At 38.5% G+C, this 24,034-nt stretch overlaps 1 protein-coding gene across 1 annotated transcript in view; it reads left to right on the top strand.

Moving 5' to 3' along the window:
• Positions 1-24,034, top strand: part of lrba (LPS-responsive vesicle trafficking, beach and anchor containing) — an 866,835-nt gene that overhangs the window by 821,307 nt on the left and 21,494 nt on the right. Inside the window, exon 53 of the mRNA XM_060827381.1 lies at positions 6,285-6,452. Coding sequence (XP_060683364.1) covers positions 6,285-6,452 — 168 coding nt within the window. The remainder of the gene's footprint in view (positions 1-6,284; positions 6,453-24,034) is intronic.

Raw genomic sequence — 24,034 nt, 5'->3', positions numbered from 1 at the left:
AGCTACAATCAAATTGGTACTAAAACCCTTCAAACCTAGACCTCCCAGAGTCTCTGTGTGTATGAACTCTCAAAAAAAAAATTAAGGACAACACAACCTTGCTTAGGGAGCAGCAGCATTACAGTAGTGACAATTTACTTGTACAATTAATTGTGATGAACCATATCGCCTTCTGAACCAAACTTCAAAGGGCATTAAATATGGCACTGACAAACATTACTGAGAACAATGAACAAAAACAAGTTGTAAAAATCTGAAAGTCATAAACCTGCATTTGCTTTTAAATCCGTATCCTACATGCATCATAACATTCATATGAATCAATTTTTCCATTGCGACATCTTGATTTAGTGTAGAGACATTCAATGTAATCCAGGTATTGGCAAATTAAGTAAAATATGTTTCAAGTTGATTCAGACAAGTATGCTTTGTCTTGAATGAAATCCAAAAATTTTAATTAAACTTAATATGAAACCTAAGAATACAGGCAAGCCCGGGTTGCAAGCAGTTCCCTTCTGGAGTCTGTTTGCGAGGCGGAACGCTGCAGGACAATATGAAGCAGCTGTCGTAATTTCAGGAAATATTTGTATGTCAGGTCTTTAAAATTACACCCCTTTATGAGATCATGTTCTTAAATATGAACATTCATAAGTCGGATGTTCGTAAATCATAGTTTCCCTGAAAATATATTGGTTTTAGTTGTAACAGGGATGATGCACAAGACTTAAGAGCAGGAGTAGGCCATTCAACCTTTCAAACCTATTCTGCTGTTTAGTAAGATCATGGCTGATGTGGCTGTAGTCTCATCTCTACTTTCCTTCTAGCTCCAATAGCCCTTGACTGTCTTTTCTAGCAAAAAATCTATGTCACTTTGGATAAATTCAATGACCAAGCCTCCATTGCTTTTTAAGAAAAGGAATTTCACAGACTGGCAATTGTTTGAGGAAAAAAATCTCATTTCTGTATTATTACAATGTTTATTCATAAATTGTGTACCTAGGTTCTAGTCTCTCCCCTCTCTTCATTTAAGTTTTCCCACTCTTCCTGTTAATGTGGATAGATTCACATTTCCCCCACATTATAGTTCTCAACACTTTGGGCACTCAATTAACCTGCCTATATCTCCTCTTTGACTCTCCAGCTTGTTTTGACAACTTAATTTCTGATCAATTTTTGGCTTTGTCTGCAAATTTAACTACTATACATATCCCTTTGTCCAAGTCATTGAGAAATATTGTAAATATTTGAGGCCCAGCACAAATCAACGTGGTACTCCACAAGTTGCAGTTTGTTGAGCTGTAAAAGACATATTCATCGCTACTCTGTTCGTGTTAGCTAATCAATTCTTCATCCATAATAACATCTTATCTCTGTGCAATATGCTTTCTAGTGGCCTATTTTAAATGTGTTTTGGAGATTCCAGTACACCGCATCTACAGATTTCTCTTTACCCACGCTGTGTTACTCACCTTCAAAGAACACTATTTCATTTTCACAAGGCTATGTTGACTGTGCCTGACCAGAGCCTTATATAGCCTCAGAAGTACATGGCTGCTTTTATATTCAAGTCCTCTCCAAATAAATGCCAACATTGCATTTGTCTTCAAACTACTGACTCAACCTGCCAGTTTACCTTGAGAGAAACCTGGACTAGAACTCCCATGTTTCTTTGCAGTTTGGACTTCTGAATTTTCTCCTCATTTAGAAAATAGTCCATGCCTCTACTCTTCCTACCAAGGTGCATGACCTCACACATTATACTCCATCTGCCACTTCTTGTCCTACTGTCCTAACTTGTCTAAACCCTTCTGCAGCTTCCCTGCCTCCACAATGCTATCAGTCCCTCTACCTGCAAACTTAGGCAGAATGCCGTCAGTTATTTCACCTAGATTGTTAATGTATAAAGTTGTGGTCCCAACACTGAACCTTGCAGAACAGCACTTGTCACCAGCTGCCATCCTGAGAAAGAACCTTTTATCCCCACTCACTGCTTTCTGCCAGACAGCCAGGCTTCTATCCATGCTGGCACCTTACCTCTAACGCCATGGGCCCTTATCTTACTGAGCAGCCTCCTATGTGGCACCTTGTAAAAGCTTCTTGAAGTTCAGGTAGATAATATCCATTGTTCTCCTTAGTCTAATCTGCTCGTTACTTCCTCAAAGAATTCTAGGATATTTTTAAGGCATGACCTGCCCTTGATGAAACCATGCTGACTTTGCCCTATTTTACCATATACTTCCAAGTACAGAGGAACTTCCATTATCCGAACATTGGATTATCCGAAGGAGATCTTGAGGTCCCGACAGAAACATTGCATCAAAGATGTGTTTCCAAGTGATCGCATCTTTTGTTAAAAGTGATTAAACAGGCACTGTCTCCAAATGATTGACCTCCCGCCCTCTCTCTCCTCACACTTTCCCTGGAGATCTATAGAGGGGTGTACCCTAAACTCCACCCTGCCCCAAATAATCTCTCCAACATTGACCTGTACAGGACAGAGGTGAAACCCGTCAAAAAGGTGCAGTAAAACGTATGTGGCTGTGGCTGTGGCTGTGTGTGCTATTTGGAGACTTAGCCCACAAAGGCAGCAACAGCCTTATTGTTGGTGTCCAGTCTGGCTGCCCCGGAGAGGGGGACAGGGGCGGTGATGGACTGGGTTGGAGACGGGCGGGGGGGCGGTGATGGACGGGGTTGGATGCGGGCAGGAGGCGATATTGGACAGGGTTGGGGACGGGCGGGGGGTCAGTGCTGGATGGGGTTGGGGGCAGTGTTGGACGGGGTTGGGAGAGTGGTGTTGGAGGCGGAGGCGGTGTTTTATGGGGTTGGGGGCAGGGGGGTGGTGTTTTATGGGGTTGGGGGCGGGGGGCGGTGTTGGATGGGGTTGGGGGGCAGTGTTGGATGGGGCAGTGTGGGACGGGATCGGGGGAGTCGGGGAGCGGTGTTGGACGGGGTCGGGGGGGTGGTGGGAGTCAGGGGGGGCGGCAGTGTGGGACGGGGTTGGGGGCGGGGGTGTGGTGCCGAACGGGGTTGGGGGCGGGGGTGCGGTGTCGGACGGGGTTGGGGGCGGGGCTGGACGGGGTTGGGGCAGGGCGGGCTGGGGTCGGTATCGGTCGGGGTTGTGGGAGGGGTTTGTTATCGGAAGGGGGAGCAGTGTAGGACGAGGTTTAACGGGGAGGTGGGACTTTCTGTGCTGTGTGCTTCTGCGGTCTCCTGAAGGAGCAGCCTTTAAAACTCTGAGCCCAAGAGGAAAGGCATTTAATCGATTAACCGAATAATCGATTATACGAATGAAATAGTGCACGCCCATCTCGTTCCGATAATCAAGTTTCCTCTGTATTCAGAAATCTCATCCTTCACAATGGATTCCAGGATATTACCCACAACTGAGGTTCGGCTAATTTGCCTGCCTCACAGCCCCACACAGCTGCTCCTCACCACTGACCAAATTTGAGTTAGTTAATCTAATGGGTGTGATTGTCCCCAAAACACAACATCCAGTTAACTCTTCCCCACCCTTATGTGTTGTGATGTTTGAAACTCACACTTCAGCTCGTCAACTGTGGCCTTCTAACAAACAACATTTACCACAGACATGGTCACTGGGAACCACAATGGGGTCCACTGGCTCCCAAATCACGCTGAAATAACAAATCACCTGACCCTCCATCCTTATTTTATTAGTTTTGAATTTGTTTTTATTCATTTTTAACTTGTCATATCTCCGCCTACTTCTCAGTCTGAATGCAAGTTGTAATGAATAACCTAACAAAATTCACTTTAACACAGCTTCGAATTTAGCAGACCCCTCATTAGCCAATGAAATCACTGCCCTCCTGTGACGTCACTATCAGTTCTCCACTCAGAATCTCCCACCTTCCTAAGTTGGTGTCCGGTTGGATGCTGTCCCGAAGTGAAAGTTTCCTATTTTCTGTCTCTCTCATTTCTTAATTAAGGGTGTTACATGAACTCTTTCATCGTTCGCTTTCAGAATCTAACAAACTTAGAAGACTAAAACCAATACATAGGATGCAGGCATTAAAATATCTTGAAAACCATTTTTCTTATGTTGCATATTGATATCAGAATTTTTTTGTAGAAAGGCAATGGCCTGAATTTCCATTGTATGTAAATGAACAATTGCATATGTGTATGTATGGAACCTTGATTATGACATCTATTTTCTGCCATTAAGTATTAGCATGTAAATTGTGCTAATGCCATACCAACAATATCTCACCCTCAAAATTTGGTACCAGTAATTAATACTTGTGATGCATTTAAGTTTATATCAGTAGCTTATTTAATCATGTTGAGAACAAAATTGTAAAATCCGATGCAGTGCTGTGATCTTCATGCATCAATCAGGTGCTGTAGAAGACCACTGCACTGACACTTCAATACGTGTGTATTTAACAGCATTTTCAGTGTTATATATGATAAAGACAATTTTTTCCATAAGTAGTTTCATTTTATTAATTCCTAAATATTGTTTGATAAAGTCACAAATAAGGTAAAACCAACTTCACCGCTATTTTCTGCCATGCTGCCATTGTATTAAATTATACTGCAGCATTACAAAAATATCCTCCTTTTGCAGAACTAGCTCCACAAGGTTAGTAGGTGGCATCCAATCCATTAGTGACCTTCAAGACCCAGAAAATTCTAGCTTGGCACCATCTTGGGGCTTCAAAATTACCTCAGCTTTATTAGAGAATTCTATTGACAAGGACCACCCATTTTGTGTCCATGGTACTTTCTCGAGATCACAGGAACAAAATGGGGTAATATTACTTGACCTCAAATTTATGGACAAATCATAAATTTCATACCTTTAGATAAACTCATTACATCATTAATAAACTGCTTATGTATGTATTGAGTGTCGTGCTGGAAAAGCACAGCAGGTCAGGCAGCATCCAAGGAGCATGAGAATTGATTCATTCCTGATGAAGGGCTTATGCCCAAAACGTCGAGTCTTCTGCTCCTCGATGCTGCCTGACCAGCTGTGCTTTTCCAGCACCACACTCTCAACTCTGATGTCAAGCACCTGCAGTCCTCACGTTTTCCCTACTGATGCATGTATGTCTGTTTTGTGACAAGTAATGCTGTTGCTCACTTTACTAACAGATTTTCAAATAGAAAGTATCAAATAATGATGATTATAGGCATTGGTTTGGAACATCTTAACAAATTAATCGTTATGTAATGTCCTTGTTTAAATAGTGCCATTGTTTCTTGCCTATATTTGAAATGATTGTTGCTCGCTCCTAAATGTTCAACTTCAAACATTTCTAGTGACATGTACATTCCAGTCTGGTATTTTTAAAGTTATATGCATCATGTATAGCAGATAAGTGAATACATATGTGCATTGAACTGTAACCGCATGCTGACCAACCTGCATACGTTGATTGGATAGGAACTATACTTTGACCTTCATTACAAACATATCTGAAATGTAATGCCAGACTTACATATTTTGCTTTCTGAAAGGTACTGATAAAAACAACTGACACATACAGTTTAAAGCCATACCTTAGTGACTGTGCTAGAAATGAGGAATGTTAATTGTTCAGCCCTTTTCTATGACTGGTGTGATAGCATTTGTTTGGATCTTGAATCTTCATAAACTGAGTTCCTAATCTTGTTTCAGAAAGTTAAGGAGACACCAGTTAGGGCTGAGTACATGGAAGGAAATCACAAGTCAGCTTGTTTTGCTAGGTTGGCACACTGAAGAAATTCATAAGCAGATGAAACCATTTACCTGCTATTTCTCTCATCAGGACATGATCTGTGGACAGGAGAAACGTAACAGTGCATGAAAATTATTAAATGATGTGTAAAGAATCTTTTCTTCTCCTCACCCACGAAGAAATGTAACAAAAAACATTTTTTATATATACGTGATTCAGTAAGGGTGTCCTCATCTGTCTAGTATTTACAACATACATTGTAAACTAATGAATAGCAAAAGCGGTTTTGCATCTGGTAAGTTTATGTCTTCTGCAAATATTTACTCCTTTACATACTACATTATTAAGATTAATTTACTGCCCTTTGGAAATATTCCCTTGCTTGATGTGAAATCCACTTTAAAATGTTACTGTCCATTTTAAGGTGCAATTTACATAAACTTGCATTCGCAAAGACTTATGTACTTATAGCTGAAATCTTTGTGAAAGAATATTGTTGGAGTTCAATAAAATTTCAAGTGTGTTACGAAATATTGAATGTTCACTTAAACTGAGTTGATAGTGATTTTATTTTTAAAAATACATTTTCAGGTAAACTCTCGCAAGTTATTTTCGGACACTGGGACGTTGTAACCTGTTTAGCCAGATCTGAATCATACATTGGAGGGGACTGTTATATTCTGTCAGGGTCACGTGATGCAACACTGCTTCTCTGGTACTGGAATGGGAAAAAACACAGTGTTGGAGAATACCCTAACAGTAAGTGAAGATAATATACAGAATCTAATGATTTTTGTTATTCGATATTTCGGTCTCTTAACTAACAATAGGAGTTTTGCAAATTCAAGATTAGACCACGCCGCAGTGCTGTTTGTAGTAATGTGAAATAGCCAAAATGAACTCTTTCCCTTTTAAAGTTGTTTTTGTGTTAAAATCATTTGTTAAGTAAGCTTATTTAAATAGAATGCTTTGTGTACTGTAACTACATGTAGATGTCCAGAAAAAAAAGGTAAACGTGGACTAAAGAATTCTTGTTCTATTACGATCCACATGCTCAATATTACTCCCCCATGCAACAGACAGGAGAAGTTACCTGTCAGAATGTTGCTGGAAAAATCAAATCTCCCATTGACTACAGATAAAAGTCCAAGGTAGATTATACACAATTTGTTTTTCCAGGCCAGTGTGTAATATGAGCTGCCACTCTCATGGAAATAGCCAGAAGAGAGAGAATTCTAAATTTCTCCAACATTGCATCTATTAACTCAGCCTTTTCAATGTTTGAGGTGAGATCACTTCATACCCACTCATGTGTTAGAAATGGGAGAGATTATACAAATAAGGCCTGATTTCTCAGGAGTTTAGATGGTTAAGAGTATGATCTGTTTGAAGCCTTCAAGATATTAATAGGAAAATACATGGTAGATGAAAGTAATCCATCTCCATCTAGAGATTCTAGACTGGGGGCATGACCTAGAACTTTGGGCCAGACCATTTAGAAGACATTTTAGGAAGCACTTCTGTACATGTCAGGTGGTAGAGGTTTGAAACTATCTTCCATAAATAACAGTTAATGGTAGATCACTTGAAAATTTTAAATCAGAGATAGATAAATTATTGTTAAGGGATTTGGGCCAAAAACCATATGTTTTACCACATAACCACCATTAAATGGCTGAACAGGCTTGAGGGGCTGAATGTTCTACTCCTGTTTTGTGTTCCTATGTTAAGGATGAAACCTGAAAAATAAAATTTAAGTCATTCCCATGGAAATGTCACATTTCCACACATCTCAGGATATTTGGTATTTGAACCTGTGACCTACCATCCTCCTTCAGCTGTGATCCTTTCTGAACATCGAAGCCAAGCACATGTTTGGATTCCTAATTCATCATGAAATAGTGGAGAGAGAATTCATAAAATTTTATTACATTTAAAATTACATTTTTTGTAGTTTAGGAACAATTTGGCAAAAAATACTTCTGAGTTATATCACAATAGTTGATCTCCTCTGATCATATATATGAGCAGTCAAGGCCAAGTTGAGTCTTCAGGTAGTGTGTGATTATGAAGTGTGGAATATTTAGATCAGGATGGATTGATATACTTCAGTCCCCATAGAAAATAATAAATTTAGACTTTGTTTTCATATCAGTACTTTGAGTGGATTGCCATTACTAATTCACAAATTTGGTGGCCATTAGGAACTGGAATTGTTTGAGCAGAGTAATTTCTATGTAATGTGGTCTGATAAATTGAAATATACAAAATTAAGTGGCTACAGTGCTACCATTGCACAGATGATGCCGTTGCAAATTTTAAAAAATTACATAAGTTTTTTTTGTAACATTGTAAACATAATAATTTATAAATCTGTTTAAACTGACAATGATATTTGCTGGAGCATACCTACAATTTAGATAGGAATCAATTGAAAATTCCCAAATTTCATACTATACTATTTCTAGATTTGTCATTTGAAGCCATTAATATTTCACTTTCCTTGCTCTCACCCAGTCTTCTCCTCTGCAGCCACACTGACAATTCTATTCAACTGCAGTTGTCTTTACACAGCCAAATCTCAGCTATCTTTTCCATCTTCAACTACAATGCAAACAGTGCTCACCAACTGGAGGAATAGATCAAGTATTTCTGCAATCCATTTGAACAGGACTATAACGAGAGGCAGTACCTCACTCATATATATAATTTTCAGAGAGCACTAAGAAAGAAATTTAGATGTTCTGAGCTTCATACACTTAGTTTTCTGTGTTAAAAGCGCAAGTTTCAATAACAGCTGCTGAGTATTATATTGATTCCGTATAAGTGTACAGCTGGTTTAAATTTATGCATGTAAAACTTTTGCCTTGATGTTTTCTACATCAGAAGTAAAATTATGCCTTTAATTGACTGGGAATAAAGTTTGATCATGATTGCCACTATATTTCTTAGCAACAATGGAAAATTCCACAGCTCAGGACCTGTAGCAAGCCTTAGTATTCCACCCATGCAACTATAGAATAAATTAAAATACTGTCTTATCAGACTGTTACCTGTGGAAAAAGATTTAATAATTAAGTAGTTCATGAAGGGCCTCTAGTGTCAAAGACCATTACTGCAGCATCAGGGTTAGTTGGACTCTTTAAAATCTGATGGGACGGCAATACTTTCATAGTATCATGTCCAGGATACAATTTGTCATTTTCTTAAACATGCAAGGTAGTGGCAATGGTGGCTATTGATTATGTTCATCTAGCGGTGTGGTCTTATGATCATGAGACATGTTTGCAAATCCCACCATAGTTGTAACTTAAATAAATCTGGAATGAAAAGGTAATATCAGCAGTGATAAGCATCTAACTAGTGGTTTGTCATTGCAAACCAATCTGATTCACTAATCTCCTCTAGGAAGGAACTCTGCCATCCATACCTAATCACGTTTACATGTGATCACAGGTGCACAGTTGTGTAGTTGACTGTTAATAACACTCTAAAATAACCCAACAAGCCACCCAATTATATCAAACCACTGTGATAAACCATATTGGCTTAGATTTTGCCAACATATGCAAGGTCACAGCTTTCTTGACCTCAAGGAAAGTAACTCTCAAAGATTTCATTATCTCATTGGCATTGACAAGATTTGCGGCCAAGACAAGGGTATTTCCAAGTGTCCAACAACAGTAAGTCATCAGGCAGCTAATAACAATGAAGAATGCTTATAGACAACAAATTAGATACTGACCATCCTTAAACATTTTTAGATTTTGCAGTCAGCAACTGGGAGATGAAATATTGAACACAAAAGCATTAATTAAAAATTTATGGAATTTTAATCATATTAGACAAAGAAGACTGATGTTACAAACTTAAAATTTGTTTTCAAATGAGGTTATTCAGCAATAGTCACATCCAACTATACCTCATTAATTTGATACTACATTTTCAATATTTTTCAACAGTGATATTACAGTGTCAAAGGATAAGTTTTGATGTTATTTCTAATTGATTTTCATCTGTGGCACTATCATTGGTAGAAACATTGACAGCAAGCTTTGGATTTCCACATATAACTTCACATGCAGATTTCGGGCTTCTGTAATGATGCCAACAATTGGCATCACTGCCACAAAATCTGTGTCAGCAAGAATAAGATTGGTCAGCCCATCCAACATTGATCTAAGAATTGAATTTGGGCATACTAAGAGCAAAAACAGCCCAGTTACCCTTATGAAGATATTCTCTTTAATATTTGGGGATTTACGCCAAAATTGGAATTGACACCCTGATATGTCAAGCTCACGGAATCATAGTTTTTAACCAACGTTCCAGTCTTCTCACTGTCTGTCCAAACTCACTAGAGGTGCCAGCAAAGTTATATATAATTATGAGGAAGTGACTTCTGGAGACCTCAACATTAAAAGTATATTCCATAAAGTTTTATTGCATCAGATCAGACATAGGCATGGAATGCTTCTGCTGATTGACCACTTGTTGACCTCTGTCAACTCATAAATCAGGACTCATGTGGTTTGAGCACCACAGAAGAAGCACAGATGTTATCAAGGGCTCCGAATTTATTATGTGTGGAGATTTCCGTATCCATTGCCAAGAATAGCTGGTGGCACCCCTCTTGCTTAACTCATTGAGTCTTGAAGAACATATAGTTAACAGGCTGGCCTTGTCATGCTGAGTGAACTAAGGGAAAAGAAAAACCCACAAAACTGGGCATCTACAAGAACACATGTTCCACCATAAAGTAAGAATTGCATTTTGTCATAATCTGTAACCTCATGGACCAGCTTAAATCTCTCTACTCATTCCCACCAAGTCAAAGGATCTAATCAGCATTCATTAAGAAGTTCAGAAAATCATCCTTGAAGTAGCACTGAGTGATTATAACATTGAGATGCAAACCTTATGGATGTAACATATTAAGTGATTACAAAAACCAATGAATGATATCAAAAGCTGTGCAACATCCATGAATGGTGTACAATTAATTATTTAACTGGACAAGGAGGCTCCATGAAGATCTCACTTCCCAAAAATAGCAGAACCTATTACGTGAATCCAAAAGACCAGAGAGAAGAACTTCAAACAGAAGCGAGAGGCATGTGAACCTGCTTACTGGTGTTTAGCTTTGACTTCATTAGGGCCACTCGGCTCCATCCTTTGGCCAAACAAGCAGAATTCTAAATGAGAGGTGAGAATGACTAACCTTGATACCAAAGCAGCATTTGACAAAAAATGGCACCAAGTAACTATAGTCAGTTTTGAAGCGAATTGAAATTTGGGGGAAACTCTGCATTGCCATATCTAGATGGAAACACAATAATTGTAGTAGATGGAGAGTAATCAACTTATCCCCAGAACACCACCGCACGAAGGTGTTTTGAGTCCAACCATCTTGAACTACTTCATCAATGACCTTTCCTCTGTTAGAAGTGGAAATGTTCACTGATTATTAGTGTTCACTTCCATTCTCATTGTTTTCAATAATAAATTAGTCTGTGTCTGGTTGTAGTAAGATCTGGGCAGCATTTTGGGCTTGGGTTGATAAGTAGCAAGACAAATGGCAGGCAATAACCATTTCCAATAACTGAGCATCTGACCAATTTTATTGATATGCAACATTTTCTAAATGACCTTATTGTATGAATAAATTTTTGAAAAGTCACCTGTCCATTTTGGTTGTAATTTCAATTTATCCTTCTAAAAACATACAATAGCCAAGGACATGATGATGAGAAAAAGCTTCCAATAGTGAAGTTGGCATGGATATTCTTTCGAATTGTATTGTATTTGGGAAGGGCTATTTTTGTGACTTTACTAGGAAACAATTTATTTGACTATAATTATGCAATGAGCGCATTAGTGAATCAATTGTTCAAATCATCTATGAGATGAATAATTTTTTAGACTATGGAATTAAATTTTGTTTTTCTGTTATATTTTTACAGGTTGACATGCTGGCAGTGAAATCTGCCAAATTTTTTAGAATTTGCATTCAAGTTTGGGAAATGTGCTTCTTGCACACATGCCACTTGCATGTTTTATTTTTGAAAATGCAAGATTGCAATTTTTAATCATTATCACACTATTTTTGCACTCCTGGTCTAATTTAACCTTTTTGTCTTGCATGTACAGTACAGTAGTTAGTGTTCTCAGGAATAAGCTTTTCCCAATAGTAATTTTAAAGTGAGTCGGATAACATGCATGTGGCATGTAAACTGGCAGACAATGCTGCTAGTTTATAGCACAATGATTCACAATGACTATATGCAAATTTTCATTTTAACAGAAATATCCAACAAAGTGTTAAATACTTAACAAAAGCAGTAAGGTAAGGAAAAAAAATCGCCATAGTCTTATCAATATTAGATTCTGGATTAGTGGTGCTGGAAGAGCACAGCAGTTCAGGCAGCATCCAAGGAGCAGCAAAATCAACGTTTCGGGCAAAAGCCCTTCATCAGGAATAAAGGCAGAGAGCCTGAAGCGTGGAGAGCTCTCTCTCTATAAAGAGTTTGACAGATGGTGGTTTAGACTAAGAATCACCATGTCTTAGGCAAGGGGAGATGTTGAAAAGGCGAATCTTTCATGCTAACCTCTGCCTGTGCAAGAATTGAACCCACTGTTATTACTGTTGGCGTCACTGCATCACAAATCAGATCCCTTGCTAACTGAACTAAACTGACTACAGTATTGGAAACATATTATTGTGAGTGGTTACAAACTTATTTTGGTGTTACAAAATGAAGTTTATAAGATTGTTACATTTTGGATTGTGTCTTTAATTTTAGGGAAAGTAAAGGGTATAAAGATTAGATTAGATTACTTACAGTGTGGAAACAGGCCCTTCAGCCCAACAAGTCCACACCGACCTGCGAAGCGCAACCCACCCATACCCCTACATTTACCCCTTACCTAACACTACGGGCAATTTAGCATGGTCAATTCACCTGACCCGCACATCTTTGGACTGTGGGAGGAAACCGGAGCACCCGGAGGAAACCCACGCAGACACGGGGAGAACGTGCAAACTCCACGCAGTCTGAGTCGGGAAAAGTGACTGGTCTGCCTGATAACAGGTCTGGCTGAAATCGTTGTTAAAAATTAAAGGAAGGCTCAGGATGTTTTACTGGGAAGAAGGTGTAAAGTGTTCACACTTTGAGACATTAGCTGCAACATCTGTGTTTACATTGATTAGACAGGAACTTCTATAAAACGTCAGGTTGTAAGTACCAATGCTTTAAACTGTTAACTTAATTCCAAGAAAGATTAGAGTTGGGATTGAAAGAAGAGATAATCAGCATCTCTACCTGGATCTGTGGCCAAATAGTTAAATAGAAACTGAGCAAGTCTGGCAACAACTTTAGAGAGAGAGGTAAAGTTAATGATTTGAATCCAATATGGTTCTACTTCAGAGTGCTCATATAATTAACGTTGCTGTGGGGATGGGCTTTGAGAGGGGAAGTGTTTCAACATAATCTAGATTGGTATTGAAGACTATCAGTCTGCTGGGAGTGAGAACTTCTAGATGTTGGAAGTATCTAAGTGAACCTTGTGCTCACATTTAAAGGCCAAAGTCAATGATTTGAGTGGAACTGGAAAATCACCTACCTTTACACTAAATAGAAAAACTCCAAGATTAACTGTCATCATGAAAGACAGTCCTGAGGTTAAAGGTTACCAAGCTGAGAAAGAGAAAACATGGATGAAAACTGTTCAGAGCTAAGAATCATTTTGGGCTGATCCCGTGAAAAGTGAATGCATAAAGAACACTGTATAGACTGTCTGTGGAATGTGGGTTTCCATTATGTTAAGAGAAAAAAGGAGTTCTGTTCTGTCATTTTCATTATAAGCTGCTGACCAAAGCAGTGTTCAGTCAAAAGTACTTTTAGTTTGCTACAGTTAAAGTTTTAAAATGTGAAAATCTTGTAGTGTCTTCCTTTCAGCTGTTAACTGGAAGTTTACTTTTCAAACAGAAGTTATTGGTTTCCAGAGATCATAGCAGTGGTCATATTCACAGCACTATTCATTAGGGTGATATGAAAAAAATCAATATTTAGTCGAGATGAAAATGATTTTTCTTTGGAATTTTAAAACTCAGCCTTGTAAAATAACAACTCAGATTTAGTGGATGCTTCGTTGGTGCTAGCCATTGGAATAATTCAGTTCGGGTCAGAAAATGTTTTTTTTACTCCATAAAGTCACTTTGGTAATGATGGAAAAAAGATATATTTAAACTTTTAATCTCTCTCCTATTTTATCTAATATAAACAAAATCACCTAACTTAAATGCCTACAATACAGTGTGAAAATTACTCCCAAGCTACAAGTTGCAATCGATCTTTCTATAAAACAGCCCAACTCTTCAATTTATGCCTAAAGGCTGCTTGTCTTCCTGATTCCTCCTTCCACCAGAATTCTCTACAGTATTAATAAATAATGAAGAAAAATAAATAAAATGTGGGAATATATAACTGTCAGTGTAACTTGTAAGTCTAAAAAGGTGATGTTGAAGTTGTGCTTGAACTTAGTCCTTTTAAGGCAATATCTGATCTGTGTTCAGATTTGATCTCCATTATATGAGAAATATGTTACATTATTGGTGGGAGTCTGAATAAGGTTTACAAGGTGTTAGAATTATAGTGTAAAAGAATGTCATTGCAAGTTTCCTAAAAGGTCTGTATGAATTTCTACTGGAAAGGAAGGTTTTTAGAAGTGTAAGTACCAGTTGTCTTATTTGCTGTGTTATCTCCTTTCTGTAAAAGAAGACATGTTTGTAGGAAATTGAGATTAGGACTATGTTATGTTGGAAGGTGAATTTCAGAGATTTGATCTTCATAAATGATAGCATGGTCATCAGTCGTGGAGCAGTGAAAATTGGGGGTGCACTTGAAGCAAGAATTGGAGGAAATTGAATTGGAAATTACGTTATTTTCTTTTACACTGGTCATTATTTCCATCCTTCTAATAGACTCTTGGGACATGGGCATTGGTGGCTGAGCCAACATTTCTTGCCTGTCTCTACTTGCCCTTGAGAAGGTGGTGGTGAGCTGCCTTCTTGAACTTCTACAGTACATACCCTGTAAGTTGGTCCACAGTGCTGCTAGGGAGGGAATTCCAGGACTTTGCTGAGCAACAATGAAGGAATGGAGATATATTTCCAAGTCAGGATGGTTATTGGTGTATGGAGGGGAACTTGCAGATGGTGGTGTTCCCATTTACCTGCTGCTTTTGTCCTTCAAGTTGGAAGTGGTTGTGCTTTTGGAAGGTGCTTTCTCAGGATCTTTGTTGAATTTCTGCAGTGCATCCTGTAAATATTATACATTGCTGTTACATCAGTAGTGGAGGGATTGGATGCTTGTGGATGTGGTGCCAATCAAGCGGGGTGCAACTAAGGCCTGGCCACCAAAGGGGGAGCAATTGTAGCCAGAGATGTACAAGAGACCAGAATTTGGTCAGTATTGATATAGACAACTGTAGGTGATTAAAGGGGGAGGAAGGGGCGAGAGAGGAAATTGAGCATGAGAAATTTAAAATCATCATTGTTTGTTTGAGTGGGAGCCAAACTAGATCAGCATGCACAGAGGTGGAAGTTAAGACATGGGCAGCATTTTAGCTTAATTCCTTAAGTTTAGGAAGAGTAGAATGTGGGAGATCAACCAGGATTCCAACCAGCATGCAACTAATCAAGCCTAAAGGTAACTAAGTCATAAATGTAAGCTTTCAGCAGCAAATGAGCGAAGACAGTGATACATTTGGGGAATATTACAAAGATAGAAGTGGTCATACTGAGAGCACAAAAATGAGGATGGAAGCTCATGGGGGTCACAGCTGACTCGAAAATTATGAACAGATTTGCTTAACCTCAGATTTTTGCCAGAGAAAGAGAGAGAATCAGCTGGGAAGAAGAGTTTGGAGGAAGGGGCCAGAAATCAACAACTTCAGTGTTCACAGTACTGTCAGAAAAGAATTCTGATAGCATGATAACAGTGGAAGATTTGAGAGAAATGGTGGTCAGATAGAGCTGGATGTCATCCAAACTCATTAAGAGTATGTGTGAAAACTATCCTGTCATTTTGGATGATTTTGCAGAGAGAAAACAGCTAAATAAGAAATATGTGGTAAAGTCACCAGTCTTATGAGCCCATAGGGCTGCTATCTCATTAGAGAGGGAGAGACAAATGGTGCACACCATGCATCAGATAAGGGGAGAGATTGAGGTGGACAATTCTTAATGGTAATTTCAGCCAGTGCAGAACTTGAACTTGTGCTATTGGCATCACACTGCTTTGTAAACCAGCCATCCAACCAACCGAGCTAAACTGACACCTGAGAAATAGGAGGGGGTAAAGAATAGATCGTTGGAATGTACCTGGGGTTAAAGTGCAGAAGAAGGAAGAAGAAAGCAGGAGTGAGCATCTCTAACTGCCAGCTTGTTAAACATCTCCCAACCAAGCAGGCAGTGAATAGATATCTGGATATCCACAAAAGTGACACTGGCCGCAAAAGATTATTTCATGAGAACCATTGTTGCAGCAAATATTGATTAAAACAGAGGTTAATGCCAAAAGTATAATGGTAATTCTGCATGAAACAATTTCATTTGATACTTGGACTTCAGAGCTAGCCATGCCCTTAGCCAAGCTGTTCCAATACTGGCACTGACCTGACAATATGGAAAATTGTACAAGTATGTTCTGTGCACAAAAAGCAGGACAAATATAGCGTGGCTAGTCACTGCCCAAAAGACTATATCTTGATCATAAGCATAATGATAGACGGTACCATCAACGATATTACCAAACCGATCTTAGAAAGGAGTAAAGGCTTAATTGCAGTTAGTTAGGAAATAACACAAAAAATCTATATTTTGTTCTGCCTTCACTGTGGAGGATACAAAAACATTCCAGTAGTACCTCTAAATCAAGAACTTGAAGCAAGAGAGGTTATAATCACTGAGGAAATAGTACTGAGCAAACTCTTGCGAAATAGGTTGACAGCTTTTCACAGTCTGATGGACTTCTATCTGAGAATCCTAAAAGAGTTGGCTAACGAGACAGCAGGTGAGTTGGAGTTAATTTACTAAATTCATTAGATTTTGGAAAGCAGCAAATGCAGCCCTCCCAGGAAAGGAGGGAGGTAGGAAACAGGAAACTATTTACCTTGAGACCTGTCATGAAGAAAAATATTAAAATCGATCATTTTATAGGTCAAAATGGGATACTTCGAAAAACGCAAGTTAATTGTGAAAAGTCAGCACTGTTTTTGTGAAAGCGAAATCATGTTTAACTAATTTATTGGAATTCTTTGACAAAATAACATATGCTACAGGTAAGAGGGAGTCTGTTGATGTACTAGGATTTACAGAAGACATTTGACAAGTTTCCACATACAAAGTTATTGTGCAAAGTAAGAGCTCATAGTCTTTGTCTGTGGTGAGGGTGGGGACAGGGAGAGATGGGGTGGTGGAAACTAGCAGAGCTGGCAACAAAATGGACTTTCTTTTTACATTGGCTTGATTTGATGAGTGAAGTCACACTGTAAAACGTTGAGGGCCCAGCACATATGCCAATTTACATCAGTGATTTAAGTGAGGGGTAAAAAGGTATGGTGGCTAAGTTTGCAGTTGTCGCTAGATATGTAGGAACATCTGTCACGAAGGTGACATAACTTTAAGCCTCCTTAGACATCACCTTCAAAACCCACAACCACTATCATCTTGAACAACAAGGATAGTAGATACATGGGAACACCATGACCTGCAAGGTCCCTTCCAAACCTTTCACCATCCTGACTTGAAAATATATTGTACTCCCTTCAGTGTCACTGGATCAAAGTCTCTGAACTCTTTTTCTAATGGCAGTGTGGATCTCCTCCCCACATGGACTGCAGTGGTTCAAGAAGGTAGCTCACCACCACTTTATCAAGGCATTTAGGGATGGTCCAAAAATACCGATGTAGCCAGTGATACCCACATCCAATGAATGAATAAAGAAAAATAATAGGGATGCAGGCCAATTTAGATAGATTGAGTTGGTTGGAAAAAAAATTTGTCAGGTGTATAATATGGTGAAATAAAAAATTGTTCACTTCGATTGGAAGAATAAAAGGGCAGTACTATTTAAACGGTGAACAACTGAAAAGTTCTGAGATGCAGAGGATTAGATGTTGCATGAGTTTAAAGTTATTATGCAGGTATGTCATGTGGTTAAGGCAGCTTATGGAATGTATGTTTTACTATAAGAGAAATTGAACAAAGGAGTAAGGATGTTAAGCTTTAGTTATGCAAGACATTGTCTCAACAGTGTCTCAAATACTGTGTGCAGTTTTCACCTTCTTATTTAAGGAAGAATGTACATGTTTTGGAAATGGTTCAGAGGAGGTTTACTAGATTATTACCTGGGATCAGTGGATTGTCTTAGGAGGAAAGCTTGGGTGGGCAGGTGTTTCCAGTAGAGTTTAGACAAGCAAGGAGTGATTTAATTGAGTTTATAAGATCCAGAATTGCCTTGCTGAGGTGGACATGGAAAGGGCGTGAGGCCCAAAATTAAGGGAGTATTTTAAAATTAGTGTTTGGCCTATTAGGACAGTGAGTCAGTTTGTTTTTGGATGAATGGGAATGTGGAGTTCAGAACACAAACAGATCAGACATTTTTTTTTCATGGCTTGAACAGCTGAATGGCTTACTTTTAATCTGAATTAATGTAGGTGTACAGATCTTGATTTGCCTAACTTGCTATTCTGATTATCAGTATTTTTGTCCGATTTTGATTCTATTCTAGTGCAAACATTTCTTTGTTTTTCACTTAGTTACGAGTAAATTTCTTTCATTGAGGCGATTGAATATTTCTCCAGCTAATGTAGACAAGGAAAAGACAATTCTACAATGCTCTGAATTTTTCATAAAACATCCTGTTGTTTTATGTCTGGAAAGTAGACAGCTGCTGAGTTGGCTATCTCATGTTATTAGTTTAGCCATTTTGCAAGCCATATTTCTTTGCCATGAAGAGAGAGTCATCACCAGACTCCTCTTGTGAACATCTCAGCAAACTTTAGAAGGTGACAGTTGAAGATTTTGCTGGAGGTTCTCTGTCCACCTTCAGTATATTAGATTGTTCCATACAAAGATGTTCAGTCTGTAAGAGAGAATGAAGGTAGGAAAGAAATCAGAGAACATAAGGAACCTACCAACTTGAGCATGCAGTATTTATTTTAATTTAAAGTTAGTCTGAAATGCTAAACACGACTTTCTCAAAAGTTTTCACTCCTAGCCACCGACATCTGCAGTCAAATTTGAGGGACAATAGAGCTGCATTCTTATGTTGCAAAGTGCTATACAGCTATGACCTGCACAAAATGAGTGAAAACATCTCCTGTTTTTTAAACGTTAATATAGTGGTGTAATAAAACCAATGTTGGTGGTACTTTACAGGCTGTAAGGCAAACAGTTGTCCCCTTGGGTTAAGAGAAGTGATCTTCACTGCCCAGTAATCCTCTCAGCCTTCAGCTGTGGGCCTATAAATCCACTCATGCTTACTTCTGTAACTGTAGCCAAGATGTTTCATATTTACAATAAAATGTAAAGCAATGTATTTTTAAATGCCTGTTCTTAGTCCAAGCAACTCATAATCAAGCAAAATAGTTACAATATTTTCTTTTAATGCAAACACATAAAAAGAAAGCAAATTAAACTTTTTTTTTTACAGAGCTAGGACAACAAATGTGGTGTCCAATGTTGCATTAAATGGAAGAATTGCTTTTATTTGAAGCAGATCTGCAATATGTTGATGCAGTAGTATCCAATAATTCCATTAGAATTGCAAGGTTCATTTCAGTGTGCTCTAGTTGAAATGAGCAATTGTTGAGAAGTAGCAATTGTAGCTTTTAATTCTGTGTTTGCATATCATTGGTAATGTTAGAAGAAAAATTGTTTAAGAGAATAGTGGAAAGCGCATGTGGCTGGATTATTATTGACAGCCCATTCACAGAAAAGAAATAGGGATTTCAGCACACAATTCTGCCAACATATCTATGTGTTTTCTTGTGATGATGTCAGAAATTACATTGCCACTGCCTCATTCAGTGTTGATGCTACAATTGATAGTGCAAATAAATGGAGCACATACAGAAAGTCCATTTTTAATGTTTACTATTATATTAGCTTTTCCAATCAGCCTTTCCTTCCTCCCTCCATTCCTATCTCTTTCCTCACCCACTTCCCATCCACCTGACCATTCAGCACTCTACCCTCTTCCCATCTACCCTGCTTCATCCATACCCGGCTTCGTCTCCAACCCACTCCTCTCTTTTCTCCCCATCCCTTCCCTATCCTCCATTTCTTCCCTTCTCCCCTCTCGCTTTTCTCCCCACCCCTTCCCTATCCTCCGCTTCTTCCCTTCTCCCGTCCCGTTTTTCTCCCCCATTGCCCTGAATTCTCTCTCCCTGCAGCTCCCCTGTTCCTTCTCTATCTACACCGCTTGTTGAAGTTCAGTTCTTCTTTTATGGCTCTGCAAGTGATAATTGGGTGAAACCTTGAGCTCTCAAAGTTTTTATTTTATTATTGTTCTTAGCTATTGAGTTGGCAGTGAAACTTGTTTGTGAATATAAAAAAAACCTCTTGCTCCTCCTATTTTGCTGTGGTTATCATAGAATCTCTATAGTATGGAAAGAGGCATCCATCAAATTTGCACCAACCTCTGAAGAGCATCCCATCCAGACCCTCCCCCCATAACTTCGCATTTACAGTAGCTACTCCATCAAACCTACACATCACTGCACATTATGGTGCAATTTAACATGGCCAATCCACCTAGGCGAACGTGAGGACTGCAGATGCTGGAGATTCGAGTTGAGAGTGTGATGCTAGAAAAGCACAGCACGTCAGGCAGCATCTGAGGAGCAGGAGAATTGACATTCTGAGCATGAGCCCTTTATCCTGATGAAGGGCTTTTGCCCGAAATGTCAATCCACCTAAGCTGCACGTTCTTGGATTTCAAAACCCATGCAGACACGGGGAGAATGTGCAAACTCCACACAGTTACCGAAGACTATAATTGAACCCAGGTTTGGCATGTGAGGCAACGATGCTTACCACTGAGCCATTGTGCCACCCCAGCTAATTATTTATTAAAATCAAAAGTATGTTTCAGCACACAAATGAGAGTGCCACCTAATGGTGCAGTTTGTTATTTCACATAAGGAAAATTGCTTACATAGTGATTAAGTAATGAAGTACTATGTTTGGACTCCATCTGCATGTATTTATACTTTCTTATGTCTTCAAATAAATATTTGCCAAGGCCTGTAAAGTGCGCACTGTTGGATAGGGTTTTCTTAAAATAAACTCAGTAGCCAAAATTCTGTGTGTAGTTTCTCGTTAACTGTCTTAATTCCAAAATAATTTTTTTTTCTCTTTTTACACTACCACAGACACTGCTTCAATCACCTAGCTTTGATAGTTAGATCTGCAGCAATGTTTTACCAGCATCTTGAGCATTGTGTTTAGGGTGTGTCAACTATGGAGGACATTATTCAAGTGTACTTTAGAGGAAAGGAACATTACATTTATGGAAGGACCATTTATGGTTTATTAATTAAAGGAATATAACTAGAATATATATATGAAGACTTTTTAAATAAGTGTGTGCAAAACAGACTGACAGAAGTTGTTTCCCTGCCGTTTACTGCATCCCATCCTTCTATTAAGTTTGTTAGCAGCATTAATAAAATGGATTGTATTCAGATGTTAGCTGTGTACAGCCTTAATATGTACCATGTGCACACTAGTTAAGCAAAAGAACAATTCATCAATTTTATTTATCTTTTTGGTTAATGAGACAATTGACTACACGTTTCACCCTTAGGCTACAACACATAAATTTAAAATGCTGCGATTAACGCTAAAAATCTAAGATTCACTGCTGTGGCTTACAGATTCATTTGTTTTGTACTGTGTTGAATTGTACATAAAGTGATTTGTTGTATCACATCTAAATCATTGCTTTATTTTAAATAATCTTCAGAACTGTTTCTTTTGTCTTTCACAAACATTGAAAGCAGATATCCTACCAGTGCATTTCAATTTAAAAGAAAAAAAATCAGCTCCTGATGCAGCATTTTGTTGTCCCTTCTTATTTTAAGTGGGTTTTTAAATCTCATGATCCTTTCTCCTCCTCCTTTGCATTTTCTCCTATTGTAATGGGTTACAATTGCAACATTTAAGAGGCATTTGGATGGGTATATGAATAGGAAGGGTTTGGGCTGGGTCCTGGAGGTGGGACTAGATTGGGTTGGGATATCTGGTCAGCATGGACAGGTTGGACTGAAGGGTCTGTTTCTTTGCTGTACATCTCTACTAAACATATATCTTTTGGTAGCTGGGATAGCAAGGTTTTTCTTGTCATCAGTATGGTCATGCTCAACTGTAACAAAATATGAGCTTAAATGGAATAAGTTGGCCCATCTTTCCATCTGATTGCTACTCCTCACTTCAGATATTCCTCTGTCCATGGGTCTAAGCGAAGTGAGTATGATGAGCAGAACTGAGATTCAAATACTCCAACTTGTCACTGTGTTTCATTTCTATTGTTCATATATTTCCCCAGGTTTAAATGCCGTGGTAATTTTTATAGATTCATAAAATCTATATAGGCTTGTGTTTCATGCTGTTGCATTAAGCTACAAAATGAACTTTGCCCCATTAAAGTCTTTGTGCCAGAGTAAGCACTTTGAGCATTTGTATCATTAGGGAGGGAGGAAGTCAGCAGTTGTAGCTTTTCTGTCATTTCTTTAACTGGTTTCTGTTACATTGTAAGATAGCTGACACACTGCATGGTGTTTCCTGTGGAGTGGGGGAGAGCATACACCCAAGCTTTTGTGCGATGGGAGCAAAGATCTGGGAGATAAAATTCCTGCTTTTACTAGTTAACCTGAGTATTAAGCGGGAAAACCTGCTGTGCACTTATTCTTTTTCTACCAAAGTTTGTGAAGAGAGAAATTTTGTCCCCATTTCCTGGTAGTTGCCTGTTGTGTATTTTATCAACTCATAAAAATCAGAGCAGGAGTGGAATATATCAAAGCAAAGAAAGGCTTCTATCATATGTTTTTAAAGCTGCTGACTTTAGGAAGAGAACTAAAATTTCAGACTAATTTTCATGTCTCATTTGGCCAAGCTGGCTGCAGTTCTGAATTCATTTTTCATGCATATTAATTCAAAACCATACTTTTCTGTACAGCACTAATCTCGTTTTACTACAGATTGATTTTTATTAAGCTGTAAATTCCCATAACAAAAAGCACCATTTTTTAAAAATATGATTAGTCACAACTTGTGATGCCCTTTAATTACAATCTAAAGTAACTCTAACAGGAACTCCTGGTGCTGTGGATGTTATCCTGTTTAGTTTGCAAGATTGATTCCACAGTACTGACAGTAGCTGGTAAATACCTACATTCATGCCGACCGAGTTTTGAGTATGGCTGGATAAGTGTCAAGTAGGAAGCTATTGCTGAGCAACATGGGCAAACTGAACACATGATAAGGAGATGTTGCGCCAACAACATGCTGATGATATTGTCGAGAATTGGGGGCGGATTAGCTCAGTTGGCTGGACAACTAGTTTGCAGTGTGGAGTGATCCCAACAGTGTAGATTCAATTCTCTCACCAGTTGAGATTACCATGAAGGATTCTCCTTCTCAACCTCTCCCTTTGCCTGAGGTATGATGACCTTCAGCTTAAACTGCCAGCAGACTTCTCTCTCTCTCTATGGTCAGGTAAGAATATGGTGACTTTATCTTTACCTTACAGAGTTCAGGGAAGTTATTTTGTAGAGGTCCTACTTCTCTTCAGGTGGCAGTTCCATCTATTTTACTTAAAAGGCATAATTTAATCAACCTGTTCAGGTGTGTTATGGCACTCCTCTGGAACAAGTGGTATTTGATCTTGGGCCTTTTGGTTCAGCAGTGGAAACACTACTACTGTGCTATAAGAACCTTAGCAGTATATTTATATATAGTAAATGACCCAGTTAAAGGCAATACTCTAATATTAAGTGGCCATAAATCAATAAGTACATGTGAAAGGGACCTTGTACTTTTCAGGGACCAAGATGTAGGCTAGACTTCTGGTATGCTAAGTTTAAATTATTAATGCTTTTTGCATTTTAACTAATTGTAACATCTTGAGATCAGAAGTAATTTTAAATACTTTAGCTTACGCTTTCAACTGTAGGCTAATTATGTTATAATAGGTACAATGCATTTGTTATTTATTGATGTCATAGTGGATGTCTTGCTTTCTAAGCAAAAATGTAACAAAGCAGAAAGGAAT

Source organism: Hemiscyllium ocellatum, chromosome 1, assembly GCF_020745735.1.
Source record: "Hemiscyllium ocellatum isolate sHemOce1 chromosome 1, sHemOce1.pat.X.cur, whole genome shotgun sequence".
In the NCBI taxonomy this organism is placed as follows: Eukaryota; Metazoa; Chordata; class Chondrichthyes; order Orectolobiformes; family Hemiscylliidae; genus Hemiscyllium; species Hemiscyllium ocellatum.
This window is presented reverse-complemented; position numbering and strand designations above follow the sequence as displayed.